This window comes from Achroia grisella, unplaced genomic scaffold (genome assembly GCF_030625045.1).
Source record: "Achroia grisella isolate CSIRO2021 unplaced genomic scaffold, CSIRO_AGI_Agris_v1 utg308, whole genome shotgun sequence".
Taxonomy (NCBI): Eukaryota; Metazoa; Arthropoda; class Insecta; order Lepidoptera; family Pyralidae; genus Achroia; species Achroia grisella.
The window spans coordinates 207,609-230,577 of record NW_026712791.1 but is presented as its reverse complement, the minus strand read 5'-3'; the positions used below and the strand labels follow the sequence as shown (position 1 = coordinate 230,577).

The window sequence follows — 22,969 nt, the reverse complement described above, 5'->3', positions numbered from 1 at the left end:
AGGCGTACAAAAACCGAGGTAAAAACTGTAAAAACTTGTCATCTGCTTGCCTCTTTCTACCTTCTCCATCCTTTATGATGCCATCAAGCATTTAGACAATGAAATTGCAAGCATCGCCCGATACTGGGCCATAACTAAAACTAACTTCAAACAAAAATTAGAACCAAAATCGAATTCCTTGAAAGTTTGCTACAGGCTCGAAGTTGGCTTATTCCGGCACTGATTCCCGGATAAAAAGCATGACATCTTAGTCTTCCAGAATGGCAACACATGTGTGGTATCGCGGATGTCACATGAAAACGTGATGTCTGTTGTGTTGCTGTTCATATATATAGGAGACGGTTAGCATTTACCATAAGGTAGACTTTGCTATTTGTTTAAAGAAAGTATTAATACATAAATAATTCTTACTTCTAAAACTGTTTATACACTGAAAATAACTTATAAATAGAAATAACAACTTGCTTAGTAGGACATACAAATTAAACATATTTGGCACTTAACTTAGGATAATATGTTATAAAGACGAGGTAATATTAGATATTACTAACATGGATGACTTGACATGCCATCATCAATTCATCTCACAGGTATTAGAGAAATTAGTGCTTATGAAAGAAAATTATACATGTATATATAAATAAATTAACTACTTGTGTATTAAACATACTTTTAGTATATCAAGACAATTGTTTTTTTTATAAAGTTTTCTATTTTTTATGTCAAATAAATAGTACCTACTTACGGTAGGTACCATACCAAACCATACCATACCAAAATAAATAAATAGGCAAGTCAATCCGACACGATATTGAAGGTAATCACTTACCATCAGGTGAGCCGCATATCCTTTTGACCTCTGTGTTACAAAAAAAAATCAACCCAGGTACGTAATAGCACATACATATTTCTCAATCTTTACTATTATAAAATTCAAATATTCAACAATGAAAATATAGGCACTAGATTTTTTTACTTAGCTTCATCCATAATAATTTGTATATATAGGTAAGTATATGCATAAAACCACGAACAATGATGTCAGAATAGAACAGAATCCGGTCCTGAGAATATCATATGCAATACAATGGTCTTGCACGAACACATCAATCAAACCTTATTATGCAGACAATTAAAAAAGACGTAGGTACCTTTGCTGGGTAAGTGTTATAAATTGGAATAAAAAACTTGCCGTGACTTATGTTTTAGATTAAAGTACCAAGTCCATCTTATTTATCAGGTTATTTTTATACAATAAATATTCAAAAATTACATATATGAAGTTGGTTTATGTGATAACGCCGCCTTTTGTTCAGCGCATTTATTAAACAAACTTTACAAAAAAAGAACATTCTCTTGTACATATTTTTCTGTGCACAATAAAGAGTTAAATTATTATTATTATTAACTAAGTTTTTAATTTATTTCTCCTTGTAACTTATTGTTACAAGGAGAAATAAAATCCAATTCTTATTAGTTTTTCTTTTGTTTAAATATCAAATCAATATTATAATGTGCAAGTCGTTTGTAGAATCAAACATCCAGTATCGGTATTTATACTTAGATCTAACAAGAGTCACTTTGCCTAGACTTACTTGTAACTTAGTCTGCTTTTTATATATGAGGTAACCTCCTGATACTATCAGACAGTTTGTATCACACTAAATTTCCATTAGGTTCCTTTTGTTTAGGGTAAAAAACATATAAAACAAACGGACACATTTTGGCATTTATAGTATTCAGTGTAAATTGTGTATGTAAATAGTTGGAGGTAAGTGAAAGCTTTTCTGTTGATCAAAGGATTTAAAATAATGAGATATTATTAACGACTAACTACTATTAACAGTTACCCGCTCGGCTTCGCATGGGTATTATACATCTAAACCTCCCGAATTACTTAGTTTTTAGCAATAAATGGAGTACCATTTATTCTATTTAAATCAAATTTTATTCTATTTAAAGATGTGATCCGGTAAAGAGATAAATGTATTTATTGATATTACACAATTCACTTTCTAGACAATTTATATAAATTAATTTATATGTGATATAAATATACAAGCTAAATTCACAGAGACTTGTACTTTGTGAAACATTTTAGATGGCATATTTAGATTTTTCATGTGCGCATTCCTAAAGCCTCTTTCTTTAGAAAAAAAACACTAAGAATATTCTAGTATAATACACGTAATTCTGTATAGCCATGATAAAATCCAAGAACAGCGGTTTATTATTTTTAATGTACGCTTCTACCGGTATGTAACATTTTAATTATTTTGATAAGTCACGTATTTAAGAATGAGTGTTCTGACAATGTATGTATGTTTCATAAATTAATCATATTGTATGTAAATTATAGTTATGTATTTATTGTAATGATCAATAAACGTGACTCATTTAGATTTTGTAATATACTTACTTCATTAATTTATTTGATTAAAAAATAATCAAAATAAATATATAATATCTATCACTATCCAACCGAAATATAATGATGGATGTTTGTTACTCTTTTCGTTTCTTTTCGTTACAAAAATTACTGAACGGATTTTGATGAAACTGTACAGTAATATAGCTTATACATAAGAATAACATATAGAGTATAAATAAAAGGCGAGTGTAACCAGCGGGCACAGTTTGTAATAAATAAAACATGGTATGATTCCCTGAAATTCTTATATCGTCATTCAAATTTTAAAATTATATTAATCGTATATAAACGAATATTGGTTCATATTTTTTATTGTAGGAAAAAACTTGTATATTAATAAGGCTAATAGTTTTTCGATTAACAAAATGACAGGTAATTTACCATTTTTGATGAGGTAAATATATGTTGTTTGATGACTAAACAAAACAGAGAAAAAGCTTAATTAATTGCTTACTACATTTAAAGCCAAAAAGTTACACGTTCTGTTCTGTTATTTGATATATTTAGTAAACAACTGGGTATGTCCATTTATGGCAAAATATACAAATAATAATAATAATAATATACCGGATATCAACACAAATGTTATCCCAGTAAAACACCCGGATCGATATGTAGACGTGCTTATGAATACCAATTTTTGATGAATCCGCATACATTGGAATCTAAGTCAATGTGCTATCAGACCATAACCTTTGGATATAAGTTATTATTAAGAGTGGTCGTGAAGTATATACCAAACCAAAACCTACATAGAATATTCATGAAACTTAAATATTTCCACCAGCATAAAAAGCAGAAATCTGAAAATAAATTTTGTACTTATCATATTAGATTTTTATAATAATAATTATAATGATATACCTGGAAAATTCACACAGCGCTATGTAATCCCAAGCTAAGCAGACTTTGTTTTATGGGTACTAGACAATTGATACAAGTAGTTGTTTTTTTTTAATACATACATAACATACATAGATAATATCATTATTTGTACTTTGCGAGGAATCGAACCCGCGACCTTCGGAAGTAAGGCTACAGTAATATTTATAACGCATAATGCTGTGCCGAGCTTTAGTAAGCATATTCATACCACAATGTTTACATTTTTATAAAAAGGCATGCAAGCAAGCATTAGCAACATATAATTTGTAAATGTAATGATAAAATTGTAATATTAAAAAAAAGGAGAGCAACAATGCACGTGTAATTTGTATGCTGTCATATATTTATTTAATTTATAATCATCTTAATATGAATATAGACCTCTCTTTCCCACCATGTAGGTTTTACACGGTTCTACATTACAGACATCAAAAGCAGAAATACTGCATTTTACTATTTAGTAAAATATACAGTTATTTAATTTACATACCTACTGCCATTAAATAAATATACATGTTTTGATTTATATGATATCTCCGTCAATTTACGAGTATAAATATAACAACACAATTTACAATATTGATAAATAGTGTATGTAGATTGCGTATTATGTGATAAACTTCACCTTCATTCGATATGATATAACACTGACCTATTGTCTACAAATATATTAATACAATGATCGCACTATCTATAGTAAATTATAATATGATAATAATTAAATTAAACAAAGAGGTAATGTAATGTTTTTTGCTTATATAATAAAATAAACTCAAAAATTACTTAACTAAATACTGTTCTTTCTTTCAGTTCTTGCATGAATAGACAGGTATGTGATATATACTATAGGAAAACAATTATTTCTTAATATTAAAATAATTAGATATTCCTACAATAATTGCACTGTCGATAATACTAGCTGCTTCACGCGACTTTGTCTGTTTTCAAACAGACAGACAGGCGGACATTCGCAGTACTAATAAACCCGCTTCAGCCGGTTTATTAGTACTGCGAATACTACTTATAACTTTGTATATTTTATATATGTGGAGACATAGCGTCTTTATCTGGAATAAGATACCTCTTATACAGTGAAAGAATTTGTCAAGTCGGTGCAGTGGAGTTTACTGTCTAACTTTAAAATCTCGTAACAAAATCCATACTTTCTGTTTATAATAATAGTATAAATTAATTAGTTACATTACAGTATAATAATAAGTTAAGTCTATGTTGCAATCAGTGACATTGCACCCGGATCCTGATTCCATTGCACCTGTACCATAACGCATCTTTGTACATAGTGAGGAACGAGAACTAGAAATAACAAAACACTTTATTATATTAGTCTTTGTTGCAAGGCCATAAGGTCTAAGATATGTTTTTTATGTGCAAGAGTAATATAGTCTAATGTGATAAGAAGTGAGAGTACATTAACAGTGTGCGCGTTAGTTGGCCTACACTATACTGCGATCCTTCGACGGATATACACGTGTATTATATTATAATTACAGGTAATAAGGAAACAGGTCCGATCACTATTTGTGGCTTCAAGTGTAAATAAAGTGTCGGCAACATGAGAAGTTTTTTATTTATCAGTGCTGTATGTTTGCAAATGGCATGGAGTTACGGTGAGTAACATTAATATTACTTAGATTATATTTAAGTTAGCTTTAATAATTTATTTACGTGTCATAATGAATATATCCTTCATTTATTTCAATCTGAACATCTATCCTGAATTATAAATTTTATTATAAATGACTATGAGATAAAATCTCTTCTTTTCCATCCAAGGATGAATCCCGTTATATACCTAGATGAACATTTAAAAAATAGAATTTTACGTGTGTATTTCATTAGTCAGTTCTTTTGGCTCAGCATATACATATACATTTTATAATAACATTTCTTAAAGTAACTAAATATATAGGATAAATATAGTAACAACTTATAGATCTAAAGCCAAACTCAACCGATAACGTAGAATATATTATAGTAAACATAATATATAATGACATGTATAATATAGTATATATATCATAAATAAGATAAATCACAAGTATCTACTATAAATTTAGCTGTAATAACTAAATCTCGATAACTTTGTTATTGTACTATGTCAAAAAATGTAAAACTTCTCGAAAGTATAAATTTCGTTTAATAATTTAAATACAAATTAATGGTGTTATAGTTTTCTTATAAAAAATGATGTCCACATATTTAATATATTAGTTGTCAGTAATTTATTTCGTAGGTGTACATGTCCATTGTTTATGCATCAAAATATGGGGTCCTTGACCATCATAGATGACAATAGCACATTATTGTTATTGTACATTGATCGTCGATGCACTGCTGATTATACTGTTATGTCTAGAGTACGTTATGACATTTAAACAACGACATCCAAAAAGAGTAGACAGTAGTATTAACTTGCTTCAATTTGGGCATCTTTTCCAAATATTCAATGTTTAAAAAATTCAAAGGATGGATTAAATAATTAAATAGATTTTTCGAGTGACAATGAGTAAAGGTCGATACCTTTGTCATCATTGTTGGCTAGCCCATGCAGAAGTGCAAATCTAAAAAAATCTCGTTAGGTTGCTATGCAGAACTATGGCAACATTTAAACAAATAGCTGATATGCAGAAACATTTAGGTATTCAGGTAACAATTAAATCTGACTAAGAGACAAGCCTGGTCATATACATAACTGGTAGTTCCACCGAAAATTAACTAATTAAAAATACGAGGAAAAGCTCAGTAGATGCTATTTGCATTAAACTGCAACATTATTTTATAAAATATATATTTTTCCTACATTGTATTATGCTATGAAAGGATTAAAATAAATTTCTTTTTTTCGGTTCCGGTTTTGATCAGTTTTACGTTACTTGTTGGTTATAGAGGATAACATATATGTATACTCGCAAGTATATTGTCTTAAGATTATTTAAACTAGTATATAATAAAATATTTTAAGCAAAGAAGCAGCCACATAGAAAATAACAAAGAGCGAAAATTTAGTTATAAAATAACCATTCTCAACAATTATATTAAAACATTCCCTATAGGCAATAATAATGGAGATAAAGTATAACGAATTTAATTACTTCATTAATAAACAATTATAATAACATTATTATATTATAACATAATTACATAGCAGTGATTTAAACAAATTCACGGTTCATCTTCGTTTAGGGAATTCCTATATAATTCAATTGTTATTCAAATTTCATTAATTAGGTTTATTCAAACCTAAAACATACTTGCGTATAGATATAGAGGTACCTAAATAAATTCATTCATCTTGCCGTCTTCATCTCTTAAATAAAACAAACAGGGAGAATAGAGTGTCATATCTTCTGTACAACTCTTACAAATTCATTCTACATACCAATGATTCTAGAAACTACTGATTCTTCTATCAGATAACACATAATGCTATTACAACTTTAATTACAACGTTAATAATTAATGCATATATTAGAAAACATGTGAGCAAAGGTCTCTCTCTAAATACTAATTGTAAGAAATGTCAGAAACTGACAATCTATCTAATCAAAGTAAATAATATATTAGTTAAAAAAAATCTTTCAATAACAATATCCCACAGCATTTAGAGTTGCATCTCTCATTCAGCAATCCAAACTATGTAAGTGCTTGGCTAATTATAAATTTCTATTATATATTTTTTTGATTGTTAATACACCATACCAAATTCTAAGAGGCTAGAAGGTCAATGTCCTAGTTCACAGTACACAACTAGTTGCATACTGTCATTAGTGCCAATACGTCAATCTTCGCATCATCCAAAAACAATTATTAATATATAGACTCAGGGTTACTAATACCACAACTAATACATAGAAACACTTTTCTTTCACCGACTTTCACGTATCAGATAGATTTATAAATATTTTACCTTTATTGTAAGCAATGGTTTGCTTTTGGTTGATTAGAAACATAAATGCAGCTAACTTGATATATTCTTTTATTCATATTAAATATTTTATATAAATCGAAACGTTAATAAACTTCTGATTATAAATATATTATAATAAATAGATTATATTATAATGATAATTCGTGCGAAATGATGCGTCTTAAAATACCAGTGTTAATTCTAAGAATAAAAGAAAAAAACAATAAAAAGAAATTATTAGATACAATTAAAATAACTAAATTATGTTAAGTTACAAATCACTGCTATAATTATAAACAGCACCAATGAACAATCAATATATTCATAAAAGTTTTTCACATATCATAAATAAAAATTGTATAATTTAAATACTCAGTATTATTTTCAATAAAAAACAGTAAATAGTGAGCAACCCTGACTAAATAAAATAATAATTATAATATTAAAAAATGCTAATAAGTTTCAGTGAGTAAATATTCTATTCACGAACTCATGATTGATTTGAAAACACCTCGATTATGGACGTTCAATTATACAGAAGTGATATGAACCTACAAATAATAATGATGATAAACAAGAAATGTATGCTAATATGTATTTAATTACATACTTTTAAAGCGTCTTTCTGAAATGAATGTATAATTATACCACTTGGAATAGCTGTTAAAATCAATCTACGAAAGTAACATAACAGTTGCACTTACTGTGTAATATGGTAAAGTTTCCATTGACACGTGTATATTATTATATTGATACAGTTTTTCATATATGGTGTTACTTATTTTTATCACAGAATTATTACAGAGCGAAAGTTTAAGGCAGTGATTTTTTGAATCACGATTGATGTTTCGAATAGCGATGTCAATAAACCTTTTGATCCCTTGGACTAATGAGGTTTTTAGTACAGTGGATCTCGTTTTGATATTTACCTCTATGTGTATATTTTATGGGTTTTTATTGCAGAGCAATATTTTGTAATTAATGGTTGGTATTTCAGTTTCAATTTCCTTTTATATATCAATACGGTTATTGTCTCTTAAGACCGATGATCTTTCTGGTATCTAATCAGTTAAAAGGTAAAGGATATTAAGCTAACGATGGATTTTTTACCTCTTCGTATTCTTTCAAACACCGTAAACCAATATAACATACCATATTTTCTCATTTTTTCTCGTATTATATAAATCTTAGAAAAATACGATACGAGAATTAGTCAAGACTAACGACTATATATATAATATATATGTACGTAATCATAGGGATACAATTTTAAACTTAATTCCATGTTTTCATTTCAATGTCAGACGACATAATGTATCGTACATATATGTCTTATCAATCGAGTTAGTGAACAGCCGGTCCATGACAGTCTTTAAGACTGATATTGAAATACAAATGTATCAAAAACAAAACAGAATATTTAAATATACGTATGTCTACATAAATCATTTGAGAAATTGGAACAAATTTATTAAATTGCCTTAGAAGGTAAAAAATACTGTACTATGTTATGTAATATGATTTATTATCAATTGAACTTGATGAATCATGACATTGAAATGTATGTTTAAAAAGTACAGTCGTATCGAATATTTTTATGGTACATTATTCTATAACGACAGTAGTTTTAAAAATTGGTTTTATATATTACTGTGTCATAATATTGTTCCCTGTGTAAATATTTTAGTAATCTTATAAAGAGTAATTCTAAAGTTTATAATTAGCATAATTTTATATTTATTATATATTTCTTTATAGAGTTTCAATATATTCAGCTATCCGCTACTCCGTATGGTATCAAATTAAATCGGTTCGTGATTTGCAAAAAAATAAAACAAAAAATATTACGGTCTAATACAGAATCTCCTTTTAGAAGTAACAAAAAATATGAGGTCTCCAATGGAATCTTTCCACATTATAAATAACTAAACTACCCAGTCTCGATAAAGAAACATTTTAAATTGAAAAAATTGAGATCTTAAATTTTTTCATTGTTACCAAATACACACAACACACAGTTATGTTTGTATAAATATATAGTTCGACATAAGATTAATAAGTTTATGTAACGGAGCAATATCAAAATGTCGTAAGATTCTTAAGGATCTTTTCAACTACACAACGGATATTAATTCTGTTTTTAGCAATAGGTAGAGTGATTTAAGTGGTAGGTTTATATGTATAATACATGTAGACTAGTGTGAACCTGGACAGGTGCCTAGTATTTAATAATAAAATAAAAATAAGGACTGCCTGTGTGGGAAGTGTTTAACAAATATCGGTTTGTCATAGTTATACAGCACATATCGGTTACAATCACTAGCATATTTCTCAGCTGCTGTTCTATCGAATGGTTTGTGTTCAAATAGGTCTATTATATGAGATGCTCATGATGAGCTATGAATACCATGATCGTTGTATCCGTATTTCAAAAGCAATCGTATTTGTGAGTAGTCAACGACTGTAACTTAACACGTGGTAAATTGTAAACGGTAAACGAGTGTATATATTAGTCATGGTTTAGGTTGTATTAAAATACACCTACAGAATGTCTAAATCAATAAATATATTATATTTATATTTACATATCGTTTAAATTTTGAAACTATTAATTTATAATTTTCGAACCGATTAATATGTAATTATTGAAAATTGTAAATATGTCACCGCTTGAGTCATTGTGACAAGTGATTAATATTAAGAAAATATTCCACAATAAATATAAATTGTTATACCTCAAGTATAAACTAATAGAATAAAAGAATACAAACTTGATAATTAAATAAGTACAAGTTTCATTTCTACAAACGTAAGCAATATCAAAATATTCTTTAATTTTTTTTTATTTCATTGATTTTTAGGGACTTTCGTACAAACTAAAAACATATGCCAACTCATTGACACTCATTGTACCCTAAAACTAATAACTACATCACTTCTCCAGTGACCAATTTGTATTAGCCGCACTATCTGAAGGATCGGCTGTTTTAGCAGACTTTAAAGAAAAAAGTCAGAATAACAAAATTAAAGGAATTATCAAACCATAACCTTATAGTACATCTGAAGGATATGTTATAGTTCTTAATTGTATTTAAAAAAACCAGTTAAAACATGATATATATTTTAAAATATTAAAATATATGTTAAGTATTTTTTTTCCTTAAAGGATTAAATGAAAACACTGGTTTTCCCTCTCTACTTAGTATTCACTTACATAAAGGTATCTTTTATTATTTGAAATCTCTGTATCTACTTGAGACACCAGACTGGTTTAGAGTCATAGTTAAAACAAATATATTCGTATATTTAACGGTAGCATCATCAAACAAACATTGCCAATCAAACATTCAAATCTCGTTTTATAGAATTTTATTCTCAAAAAAACAATGCTCTCATGTCTGGTTTTGTCTCCTATCATCCCAATAGTATCTTGTTAGGTACTGTTATACCGAAGTTTTTTATTATCATTATTAATGGTTTTTGGAGTTGTTAGGATTGATATTTATGTCAAAGGTAATTGATTGATAATTGATGTCAACCTACGCAAAATTGTAATGCTTATGGTTCCATAGCCTTAGGCTATAAACGTCATCTTTAATATGTATACAGTCTCTGACATATCTTACGGTTTATCCATAATATACCATGATCATAATTTTTCAACTGTTTTCGTGATAGCTGAAGTTCGGAATTAGGTATATATTTTTGTGTCCGTTACACGTAGATAATTCGTAATCATTGTTACTAGTCTAACATCTTACTAATTTTACTAATATTATAAACGCAAAAGTTTGCGAGTATTGATGGATATATGATTGTTACTCTATCAATTAAGTGCTAAGTTGCGTAAAAGAATAACGGATTTTGACAAAAGTTTACAGCAATATAGGTTATATATCAGAATAACACATAGGCTTAAAAAGATTTTCTGTAAAATGAGCGAAATAAAACGATAAATGTCAAGTAAGTGTGATACTGCGCGGGTCAGCTAGTTTAATATTTTATTGGTGTTTCAGACATCTATAGGCTACGGTAACCGTTTACCTTCAGATAAGTCGTATGCTTTTTTGCCACCATTGTAGTATAAAAAAATTGCCAATCTATAGACACTTGCTTATACGTTTATTTTAGACAATTAGAGATAGTCGTATTTGCTGTGTAATAAAATTTTAAACGAGCAGTTAAACTGCTGCGCTAATTTGTGTGCTGCTACCATTAGACTGACTTAGAAGAAAGTTTATAATATACCAAAAGAGATAAGGAGTATTGTGTTTTGTTTATAAATAAGCAAAAACATTTTCATTTTTCTGTTATTATAAATATGTTACTACAGTCTGTAGTAGACACTGACATAGATTTTTTTTTAATTTGTTATTCTAATTTACATTCGCATCAATTTACAATGGAATTGTATAAAAAATTCATTTTTATAGTTAAATTTATTTACATTCAAATTACTCATAATATATAATAATTGAGTTTAAAACAATTGAAATTACAATTAAAGTCTGTGAAAAAAACTTGTATCTCTATTAACCTGTTTTCCGAATATTTTTGTTGCCTACAGCGCCAATAATATTTTTGTCAGAAATTTTCTTAAATATTCAAAAGACATTTAAATTGATATGCAAAATTTTAAATTACCTATTATAATAACGATTTTATTGAGTTATCTAAAAATTAACTCTATTATTTCCTCGTTAAAACTTGATATTGCTCATACCTGCCAGTGACTATGTGTGTCGAATATCAGTTTATTTATTATTTTATAGCACCGTTGTTAATTGTTGTAAAAATATAAAACTTAAGTATATTAAATTATTCTAAATTCTTTTTTATTTATATATTTTTAATATAGGAAATAATAATAAATACAAAACCCAGTTTTACAATTCGAAATTTGATATATGATACCTATATTACACTACATTCTGAGATTGCGTTAATGTTGTTACAAATTACACCTTTCATTACGGTTTTCAAGAATTTTTATTATTTTATACAATATGATTTATAATAATGACAGTAGAATTCATATTTGATCATTAAAATAAATACAAAAAATGACAATTTGTAAGAATACGCTTCGGTCTTTTTCTTAGTTATTATAAAATTAGTTAATGTTACATTAATAGCTTCGATTCAATATTTCCATTATTCAGCAATTTCTTTAGACATGGACGTCGACTTAATTTCTATGTAGTAGCTAATAGCAATTCACATACTAGTAAGTACCATTTTATTAATGCATGATAATGGAAAAGTGCTGCGCTAACGGAATACGCTGGCGGGGCATCGGTAGAGAATGACAAGATGAGCATAAAGTCGGTGAGCTAGCTTGTCATGGCAAATTCATGTGGAATTAACTCCGATTATTGGGAGGAAGGGGATTGTCACTAATATGGACTAATAACCCCATTGTTAGCAATGTACCATGTCAGGTTGACCTCCACGCGGCCCACTCTGAAAACCATCGTAGTTAATTGCCATTTATTAAGATGGGCTAACTGATCTGACTTCATGCTCATTAGATCATCCTCCACTGGTGGCTCGCCAGCGTAAAACGTTAGCGCAGGCAGGTTTCCAGGTGGGACCGTGTTGAAATCTATTTTATATGGTACATTGCCAGAAATATGCCTACTATTCCTATAATTAACAAATTCTGAGGCCCCTTCTCCCCCCCCCCCTCCCCGTGCCTCTCACATATGTCGCAGTAATAAGGCATATCATTAACATTACTGTGTAAATCAAATCTAAATCAAAATAAGATTTTAACATACCTACAATTGAAATGTGATGTTTCATTTCAATTGTAGGTATGTTAAAATCTCGACGAAGGGTTTTTCTAAATATGTATCCATATATACCTTTATAAAAACCCCCGGGCCCAAATCGATATCAATTAACATAGTTTTATATGTTTTCTAAATTGTTATGAGGTAATCATTCACATACAAACATAAGCATCAATCCAACAACGATAGCAATTTATCATTATAGTCGATTTGCCTACTTGATCTGTTGGGAGTTGTATGGGCATTTTATTATAGAAAAAAATATAACTAATACTGTAATTGCCTATAAGGCATTATACCTTATAAGCTTTTATCATACCTGACTTCATCGACATGATGTAAATGTTCTTGATAATGTCATATATATATATATCTAATTACTTTGTTTCAGTCATACATGTAGGTACATATAATTTGACGGTGACATATATAAGACGGAATATACTTTATTTACATTATACAATTAAAGAAAAGACTCATAAATAATTTGTGAAAGCACACTTGTATAAATACAATAAGGGGAAACACTTATTTCAACTAAAAGACAAAAAAATCATGTAAATTCAGCTTAACAATTTTTATTTAAAAATTAATGATACAGCTTTATCATTGAAACATGACGGAATATCCTTATTACATTACCTTACTGTAGAAATTATTTTAAAATAAGTAATTACCTAGTCATAAGTATAAAGTAAGTAGCTACTAATAACTATTAGTTATATGAATATTTTTACTATTATCTATTGAAGTTGAAGATATGACTTTTTTTAATTGAAATGGCAAACAAGCTGACGGCCCATCTGAAGGTAAACGATAACCGTTGCCTATATTCATGAACACTATTTATCTTATTAGAAAAAGATAAACCTGGTTTAGCACTAGTAATAAACCATTGACCAAAGTATTCCTTATTACAGAAGAAGTTTATCTCTAAACAGTGATTCGTTTATGGTCTAAAGTTAGACCTGTATTCTTGTCCCTGACGGGTCTAGGTAGCGAACTTTGAAAAAGGGCGAGCACAATAGATCTATGTAGGTCGCAGTGGTGCTACAAACATCTGACAATAGCCCAAACAACCCAATAAAAAAAAATAGACCTGTATGACACTACGGCATCACGATATCGTATGATATTCGCGATGCCATTCCAGCAGACTAAGGTGAAATTACTGGATAAGAATCCAGTAATTTCACTACCTAATCTGCATCATTCAACCAAAAGACAGCTTACAAAGCAAGTTGCCTGTCAAGTCAAAGTAAGTCTTATTCTCTTATTTCAGCCGCCAGGCTAAAATATCTTATCTATCTAATATCTTTTTAATTTGTACATGTATTTCTAAATATTATTTACCTAATATTGTTTATTTAATATTAATTTATTATTCAAAAAAATTTCAAATATTATCTAGACTTAACTCTCTTTATTAGTCCCATATTCACTAACTTATTTGATATACTTAATATAACACACGCATTAGTACATATGTAGTATAATAATAATAATATCTCAGGACAATTCGCACTGCGCCATTTAGTCCTAAGGTAAGCAGAGCTTATGTTATGGATATTAGACAACCGATATATATACATTGATACATTTTTTGTAAATACATGCGTAATATACATAGAAAACACCCAGACCGATATAAAATTACACTCATGAATGCAAATATTTGTACCGTGCGAAGAATCGAACCCGCTTGACCACTGAAGTCGTCAATATGTTCAAGTATGTTTATTATATCTATAAATAAATGTAACTTATTACAAAATTGTAATATAATAGCTGAATATATAGCTGTTTAACTCGCCTACATTATATTTAGATTTCTATTACATAAGCTTTCGGTCACTTACACGGTTGCGTTCATTGACTTCAATATTAGGGCTTACTACAGATGTCATAGTTTGTATTATTTAATTATATTATTTTTATTTTTAATTCCGATTCATATACAATTTATTTTGTTCTTCACTAAAACATAATAAATTTAGTTATTTGCATGTTAATATACAAAACCAATATAATTTGTATAATCGTGAATTTTAAATTAAATTTAAACACAAACTTTCTCTTGCCAAATAATACTTTTAAAATAAATTCAAAGTATTTGTTATCTCCAAATACTAAACCAATAATAAGTAGTTCTTACTTTTTTTTTACTGCCAGTAATTTGTGCTATTTATACATGGAATCATAAACCATGACAGAATGAGAAAATTCCTTTAATGCAATAAAAGTCAAATTTAGAACCTGCTTTTTTGCCACCATTTTATGAGTTTTACATTGATGACCCTAACTTATATAATTTTTTCACTATTATATTACTACTTTATCGCCGTTCCCAAGATTCAGATTGCAAATGACGTTTTTTGCGTTCAATACATACGTTTTAAATTATATCGTTTCAAGATTAAATCTGTTCAACACACAGCATCCGGTGGGTAATCCAGTTTCATTTGTATTGTGGATAAAACAAAGGTACCGTTATCGCTTAACTTAATTCTAGACTCGAACTTAATTTACATTATCTAAATGTTTCTATTTTGTCTATTCTTAGCGTTAAGAAAACAGTAAATAATTTTGTAAATAAAAATAATGATATGTCTTCAGGTTGGTATTGTCCCAGTTAGGATTGTCAGAAGCAGTGTTACGTTGATGACGTCATGGTGAATTCTACACTAGGCATGACCACAACAATAAAAAAATATTGAGTTCTTATTTCTAGATTTAATTGCTGATTAATGAGAGAGTAAGAATAATTGTTATAGCATTTCTTTTCAAAGATGAATTAGGACCCGATTGCGTGAAAAAAGTACATTAACAACAACCACTACAATATTTCATTAAGAACACCTCTCATGACAAGAGACCCATTCCCAATATAATAAGTTTTTAGGGCAAATACGAGACCCATTCCAAATATGGACCATAAGTTTTCACCAATACCAAACAAATTATTTGGAAAAATATTGGATTCTTAATTGATATATGATTATTTTACCTGTAATCTACGAATGAAATAAATTAGTAATTCTTAAAAATAAACAAACGGAGACTTCCGTTGAATTCATTCGTCCTGCCTTTTATGTCATCGTTAATTCTAGATACGAAACCTTATAGTCCAATTTTATTGCGCAACAATTTGTTTGGTTCAATACTTTATTAGTCACAGGTGTGCTAACCGAGAGGCCTGTAAAATTTTTCAGTACAATAAGTGGTGCTTTGCTGATCAGACGACCAGGTCAGTAAATAAATATTAATTAACATAATGAATATTAAATATTCAAGAAATAAATATAAAAAGAAATTGTAAATACTTCAACTTATTAAATAGGTAAAAACTTATTTCCTAGCCGAACTTCGAGGTTAGACACAAAATTTATACATTCCTATTGAATAAATTATCAATTTAATATTTATATTACTTATATTTTTAAATCAGCACAATCATAAATTACATAAATTCTTATTATGTCCTCACGCTTTCACTATCCGCAGTAATATATTGTAAAAGAATGGAACGTTTAGATGTTAATTTATTGTGTTTATAGGAAATGCACATAAATATGTTGGGGGAATAATAGAGAAGCCGTAGAAAATTAAATTGTGGTTAAAACAAGAAAAGGCGATAGTTACGGCACCTATCTAAAATGCGTAGTAAATCTAACTGGCCTTAATTGAAATTGTGATTTTGTTTAGTGGAATAATGATTCCGTTTTTAAATGTAGCAAATAATTGGTTGTTTCTAATCTCAGTAAAACTTTACTGATTTTAAAACCTGGATGATGATGGATGGATTAAATTCGTAGCAAAGAAATTATACTTAATTTTGTTTACAGATAATAAAATTTCGTAGTTATCTATAGATGTCAATAGATAGGTATAATATCAATATAATCGTTTGTTCCACAGAATATAGCTTGGAGTAATGTAGTATAACATTACTGTTCTCTACTTTACCATCACTACTAGGCTTGCGTCACTAGGTACAAAATAGATTTTTTTTTATTATATTACGACACCAATTTTTTTCCCTAACATTTTTAGCAATTTCTTATTTTTTGTAGTTTTGTCATATTATGCGATTCAAAATATTTTTGTGTAAAACTGTGCAAGCTTTACATTTTTAACACTATCTTTTTTTTGTTACGTAGATTAAATTTGGTATAATTCCTCGTAAGAGAAGTAATTACTCTGTGAACACTACTACCTATTACCATACTCTGCCACAAGTTAGACAACACGAATAGTTGAATATTTTCGCTGGGTTTTCGATGCAGCTTCATAATAACAAAAGCAAAAAAACACATTTACATTTTTTTTGTAGCATTATAAATAATCGTGTCAACATTGTATCATAATTATATCCAAATATTCGTGTCGGTTAAATAAAATACATATTGATGAGAGAAATGTATTTTAAAACAAAATATTAGATTTATTAGCGAATTCAGAGTTGATTTATAAGACAAAGTTGCGTTCTTCAAATTTATTATAATTTCCAATGGAATATGAGATATTGTTAAATTTTAATTTTTTTTTATATATTTTTATTATAAATTTATTATTAGCTAGTAATGAATAGAGTTTTTATATTATTCAAAAGAAAATAATTTAAATTGACAACATTTAGGCTGTGTAGGAATGACTCATTTTAATTGGATTGTAATGAAATAGTGCTACATTATGTACGCTGGTAGATGATGCTAGGAGCTTACATAGTACATACATTTGCTAATAATTATTGATTACCAGTACTTCAACGATTTCAACTATTAATTCGTACGTATATATTGTAAGTATATTATTATGTTTCTTAAGAAGATCTACAGTTTATAGTGTTATTTTTGTACGTATTCTTATATACTACCACTTTTGGGGGTACTCTGGCACATTTGTCTATATATGTGTAATATATTTTATCAATGTAATAAATACATATATACATATCAATCCAATTCATTTTTCTACTGTTACTTTGAAATATAAGTAAAAATATACCAAATAACAATGTCGATTGGTTCTTTACTTGATCACGAAATAAGGAATAAAAACATTGCTAGCGTTGACTGTGAAACAGTACAATCCAATGTCATTAAATCGGAATGAAAATCCAGAGTAGACCTGCAAATATTAATTTTGACTCACGTATAAAGAACAAATCTATCCTATACATTTCAAAAAGTAAATAAATATAACATTCCCACGGACAGGAACACAAACCGGTTCAAGTAATAAATAAGCCGTGACTGATGATTTTAATAATAAGTAGTGTGTACGCTATGTCTTGTAATGTGTTCCCGTGAAATCATTAGGCTCGGTGTACACGCACACCAAGTTGCAAATGAACCTACAATTTTTATCTACGTAACCAAATTCCACAGCTCAACAATTCTTCACCATCCTGTTGCTGAATGCCGGAGAGTTTGATGTACTATAAAGACGCTTGTCGGTAATATAATACAATTTCTGAACAACTTACCATTTTAAATCTTCATTTTCTAATCAATTTTTCTCGTAATTTTTTCTGCATTTTTATATAAAGTATTTAATAAATATTTTCAATTTCTAAATCCGTTCAAGACTGAAAGCAACGAATAGTCACCATTTATAATCTTCATTTTCCATTGCCTAATCATTTCATCATTACATATGCATATTAAATTATTTTCATTCATTTATTTGTACATTTCCGTATAATATGATGATGGGACAAAGAATATATCAATATTACGAACTGAGTCTCAACATGTTTAAATTTCCCGCGTTGCAGTTGTTATTGATGGAGATATTATTCGTGGATATATAAGTACGTAGTAGTAAAAACAATTAATTCTTGACTTCTTCACAGTTGCACGTAAAACATAACTGTTACTTAGCAACAACACTACATTTAAATTGTGATGGATATATATACTTTTTATTCCACAACCAATGTATCTAATAGATATACATTTAAATATATTCGATTTATCTTGGCCTTATCTCGTTTTTAAACTTTAGTTACTTCGCGTCATTTTTTCGTCGTCGTTCGCGTTTATTCGTCGTCATTGCAATATCTATTCGGGATTTTCCGTCCACAAATTACACTCGAGTGCTAATGTTTTTATTCACCACCGTCTAATGGATGAACATTAAATGTATCACGGTTACATTTGCCCACAATCTTAATTGGTTGATGATATTTTTCATACAAAATCGAGACACGTGAGTCATGGCTGTTAGCAAGTATTTTGTTATAACAAAGAGTTCGTTTGCTCAACTATTGTTGTACTATTGACGTATTTTATTAATTGGCTTGTTATTACAGCTCTTGAATAATAATAAGTACCTACCAATAATTTTTCAATGACTGATAATGCAAAACATCACTTACAAAAAAGATATAATTAGGTACCTACGAACTCTATCCGATAGATAGGGGTATCTGAGAGTATGAAAACAGCATATTTGTTTTTTTTTGTCTTCGAATCCAAAGAAACGTTAAAAAAAGTCTTATTTGCTAAAACATAAGTTTTAGTTAAAAAAAAAAACTTGTAATGCTTAAGATCTAGTAACTTCGAGTATAATTAGCCTAATAAAAGCGATTGGGCTAACTACATTTATAATATAATACAGTTGGGCATACGGTATATCGGTTGAATTTCAAAAGAATTAAATTTTACAACTAAAATCAATTGATTTTAGTAATGCAAACGAGAATGAAGTTATGAAAAAAAAAAAATATTTTCGGAGTCACATATATAATAAAAAGTAATATTCCTGAACAGTTTACACAGCGCCATTTAATGCCAAGCTAAGCAGAGCTTCTGTTATGGGTACTTAGATACAATTATATTTTAAATATATTCATAATATACATAAAAATCACCCAAACAATATATCTAAAGAACAAACTATGTTTTTGGTCGGTATTCGCTTCATATATGTAGGTGAGGCAGATGTACTAGCTCGACGACGTAGACAGCTTTATTTGTTTGTAATACTACTTTGGTCAAATAATAAAAGATGTTTTTCTTTTTTTCCAGGTGCACCAGAAGGAGTAGGAGCATATGCTTATCAAGACTCAGCTGGTAATAGGTACGGTGGCACTTACGGATTAAAGGACGGGCCTAATTTTGGTCATAAAGGATTTCCTATACCATTCGCCCAAAACACATTCCAGAATAATTTTCTGGACTTAGATGATTTCTTCCCTGAATACTTTAGGAACTTCGAGAATCTTCTACAAGAGTAGGTTCACTGACAGAGTATATAAAGCTATGTGCTTCCGGTGGAGGTATACCTTGGATGGTGGAAGGTCTACTGTTATTAACAGCATTATATTATCTAGATATAACTATGATTCTTCCTATTATAATCTCTCAAGTGAAGTTTATCTGTAATAAATACTAGACATAAAGTATGTAACTAAATTAATTCATTATTTTGTATGAAGAATCGCATGCCCACGTATTGGTCTTTATTGGTGGTATTAATTTATTATTAGGAGGTTGATCCATTATTGTATAACCTATGAAGAACAATATATTAGGTTATAAGTCCCAACGTAAATTGTAATAATGGATTTTGATAACAAGCTAAAGGTCTTGGTTATCGGAAACACCAATGACAGTAAAGAAAACCAATTATTAGTAATAATAATTAATTATATTGTGTTTCATAGTGTTACTAGTCGAAGATTTTTCCCGGACTACTTGGAGCCATTATCGCCCTTCCCTCCACTGCCAGTTATTCCACCGTTGCCACCTCTAGTACCACAAACGTTCCTACCACAGCTGCATCCTTTTCACCCATTACCGTTTCCTCAACTAAGACCGTGGGGATATTTAGAACCTATCAGGTAACACTATAACACTATGTAATCGAGTGGTCTTATTACTAACCGAAATATGAACTACTTCTAATTGTACATTAGCACTTCCTCTGTCTCTCTGGCTACTTTTCTGGCTTACATCGATGCTACAATATTAAACTTTATGTGTGATTTTTTTGTTTTTATCATGTTATATATTTACAGGACATTCCGTTCAAATTTTGAAAATCAAAAATTAGCGTTGAATGCAGCCAGCAAAGCCTTTGACTTAACGTCTAATCACGCTGGTTACATTCCGAATTTCCCGCGCAGGTTTCCCTTCAACAATTTCCCAGGATTCGGTGGATTTCCTACCTTCCCGAATTTCGACATGTCAAACTTTGGAAATAGTGCCTTTGCGGGAGGAGCAGCAGGACCCGGATTTACTCACCAGATCGCTGCGATTAATCCAGCCAACCCAGTTAGTATTTTCTTTTAATTGGTTTCGTTAACAAACTGACGACTTCAGTTATTACAAACGGTAACCGTCTCCTATATATATGAACATCACTACAGACATGACGTCATCACATAATACCCGCGATGCCACTCATGCATTGCCATTCCTGAGGACTGAGATATCTGCCTCTAATCATATATTTTTTCTGCCTAATCTAATTGTCATAATGTCATAGTTTAAACAGTACTCATAAAAACTATTAGTACCTAATTACTACGTAATATTTATTCTATAATACTCATAATAAGTAAAATTAGTTTCTTTAATCAAACTGAATACTATTTCCAAAAACCGAATACATCCTGTTTCCAAAATAAACAGAAACTGTTTTATAAGTTTTTCAATTTAAGAGTTTACTCAAAATGAGAGTTCAAAACTGTTTCGCAACTATGTAAGGTCTGATATAAATTTAAGTTTTGATTGAATAAGGCTCAGGTTAGACTAAATGTTTTCCCTTATTCATATTTTTGTTTTGCAGTATAGTACTATATTTTATAGTCATAGCAGTGTGATTATGTGGAAATAAAAGAACGTGACTAAACGCGAGCCGCATCTTTGTTGCAAACCTTGTAATAAGCATACGTGTATTACTAGTATTTTTGTCGATGCATGCATCACCTTAGTTGATAACATTCCTTACTTGTAAACTGAATAATAAATGTTAGAATTACATGTATATAAAATATACTACTAACAAGTTGATAAGAGTATAGACATTCTGCCCTATTGAATGATACCGACACAGCAATATCGCGCCATAATATATCGACAAGAACTTTGAGTAAAGTAACTTATAGCAGCTAATTATCCTCATAGTTTTAACCATAGATGGAGAAAGGCAATACCAATAAACACTTTTTCGTTTTGAATCTCGCTGTTCTTCTGGTTTGCTTTTCCTTTTTGTTATTGGAAATATAACTTCACTTTCGTCATGTAAAGTCTTACTTCAAATCATTGATATGACTGTACCTATACTTTATGCTAAAAATGTTTCTACCATAATAGAACTAAGACATTATTTTATTTTGTTTGTGCCCAATTATTACTTCAGATGATGAAATAGACAGTTCATAACAATATTTTATAATTTAAAATATTCTTTTCAGCAAATGCCGAACGTGGACGTTATGAGCCGTTTCGCAGACACAGAACAAAAACCAGGAAGTAATTTCGTGAGCATGTCCTCCCATGCTTATTCCGTATCATCTAACGTTAACGGCAAAGAATTCAAGGACAGGGGTGCGGAGACTACTGTTAACAATAACGGCAAAGTAACTACTTACAGAGTCAAAAGCTAGACACTGAACGTAAGTTTGAAGCTCCTAAAAAAATCTGGTACAATCGTAATGGAGATCTCAAAATTTCTAATGGAGTTTATACGTCGTCACTGAATTAGTTGTAACTAGTCTTAAGTGTTTAATAAATATATATAATTCAAATATTCCTCTAGTATTATATCGTCGTCGGCGATTTTGTAAAGTTTTTAATAAACTAAATTACTATATTGTGATGTCAATATTTAATTTGCAGTTTACCTTTTTCTTAGTAGGTACTCAGTTCTGGATTAGATTGACTGACTTAATTTATTCAATAATATAAATTAATTATA

At 29.2% G+C, this 22,969-nt stretch overlaps 1 protein-coding gene across 2 annotated transcripts; it reads left to right on the top strand.

The window, feature by feature from the left end:
- The first annotated feature begins 4,756 nt into the window (after window positions 1-4,756).
- Window positions 4,757-22,859, top strand: LOC131843425 (uncharacterized). 2 transcript variants are annotated; one of them, XM_059192068.1, is made up of 5 exons: window positions 4,757-4,944; window positions 20,074-20,125; window positions 20,712-20,888; window positions 21,066-21,321; window positions 22,467-22,859. In XM_059192068.1, the coding sequence occupies exons 1-5, from the start codon at window positions 4,890-4,892 to the stop codon at window positions 22,656-22,658; spliced, it is 732 nt and encodes a 243-aa protein (XP_059048051.1). In that variant the 5' UTR covers window positions 4,757-4,889; the 3' UTR covers window positions 22,659-22,859. The 2 variants fall into 2 exon arrangements, with proteins under 2 accessions (XP_059048051.1, XP_059048049.1); XM_059192066.1 differs by lacking the exon at window positions 20,712-20,888 and having other exon boundaries at window positions 4,759-4,944; window positions 20,074-20,278; window positions 22,467-22,858.
- Window positions 22,860-22,969: the final 110 nt, after the last annotated feature.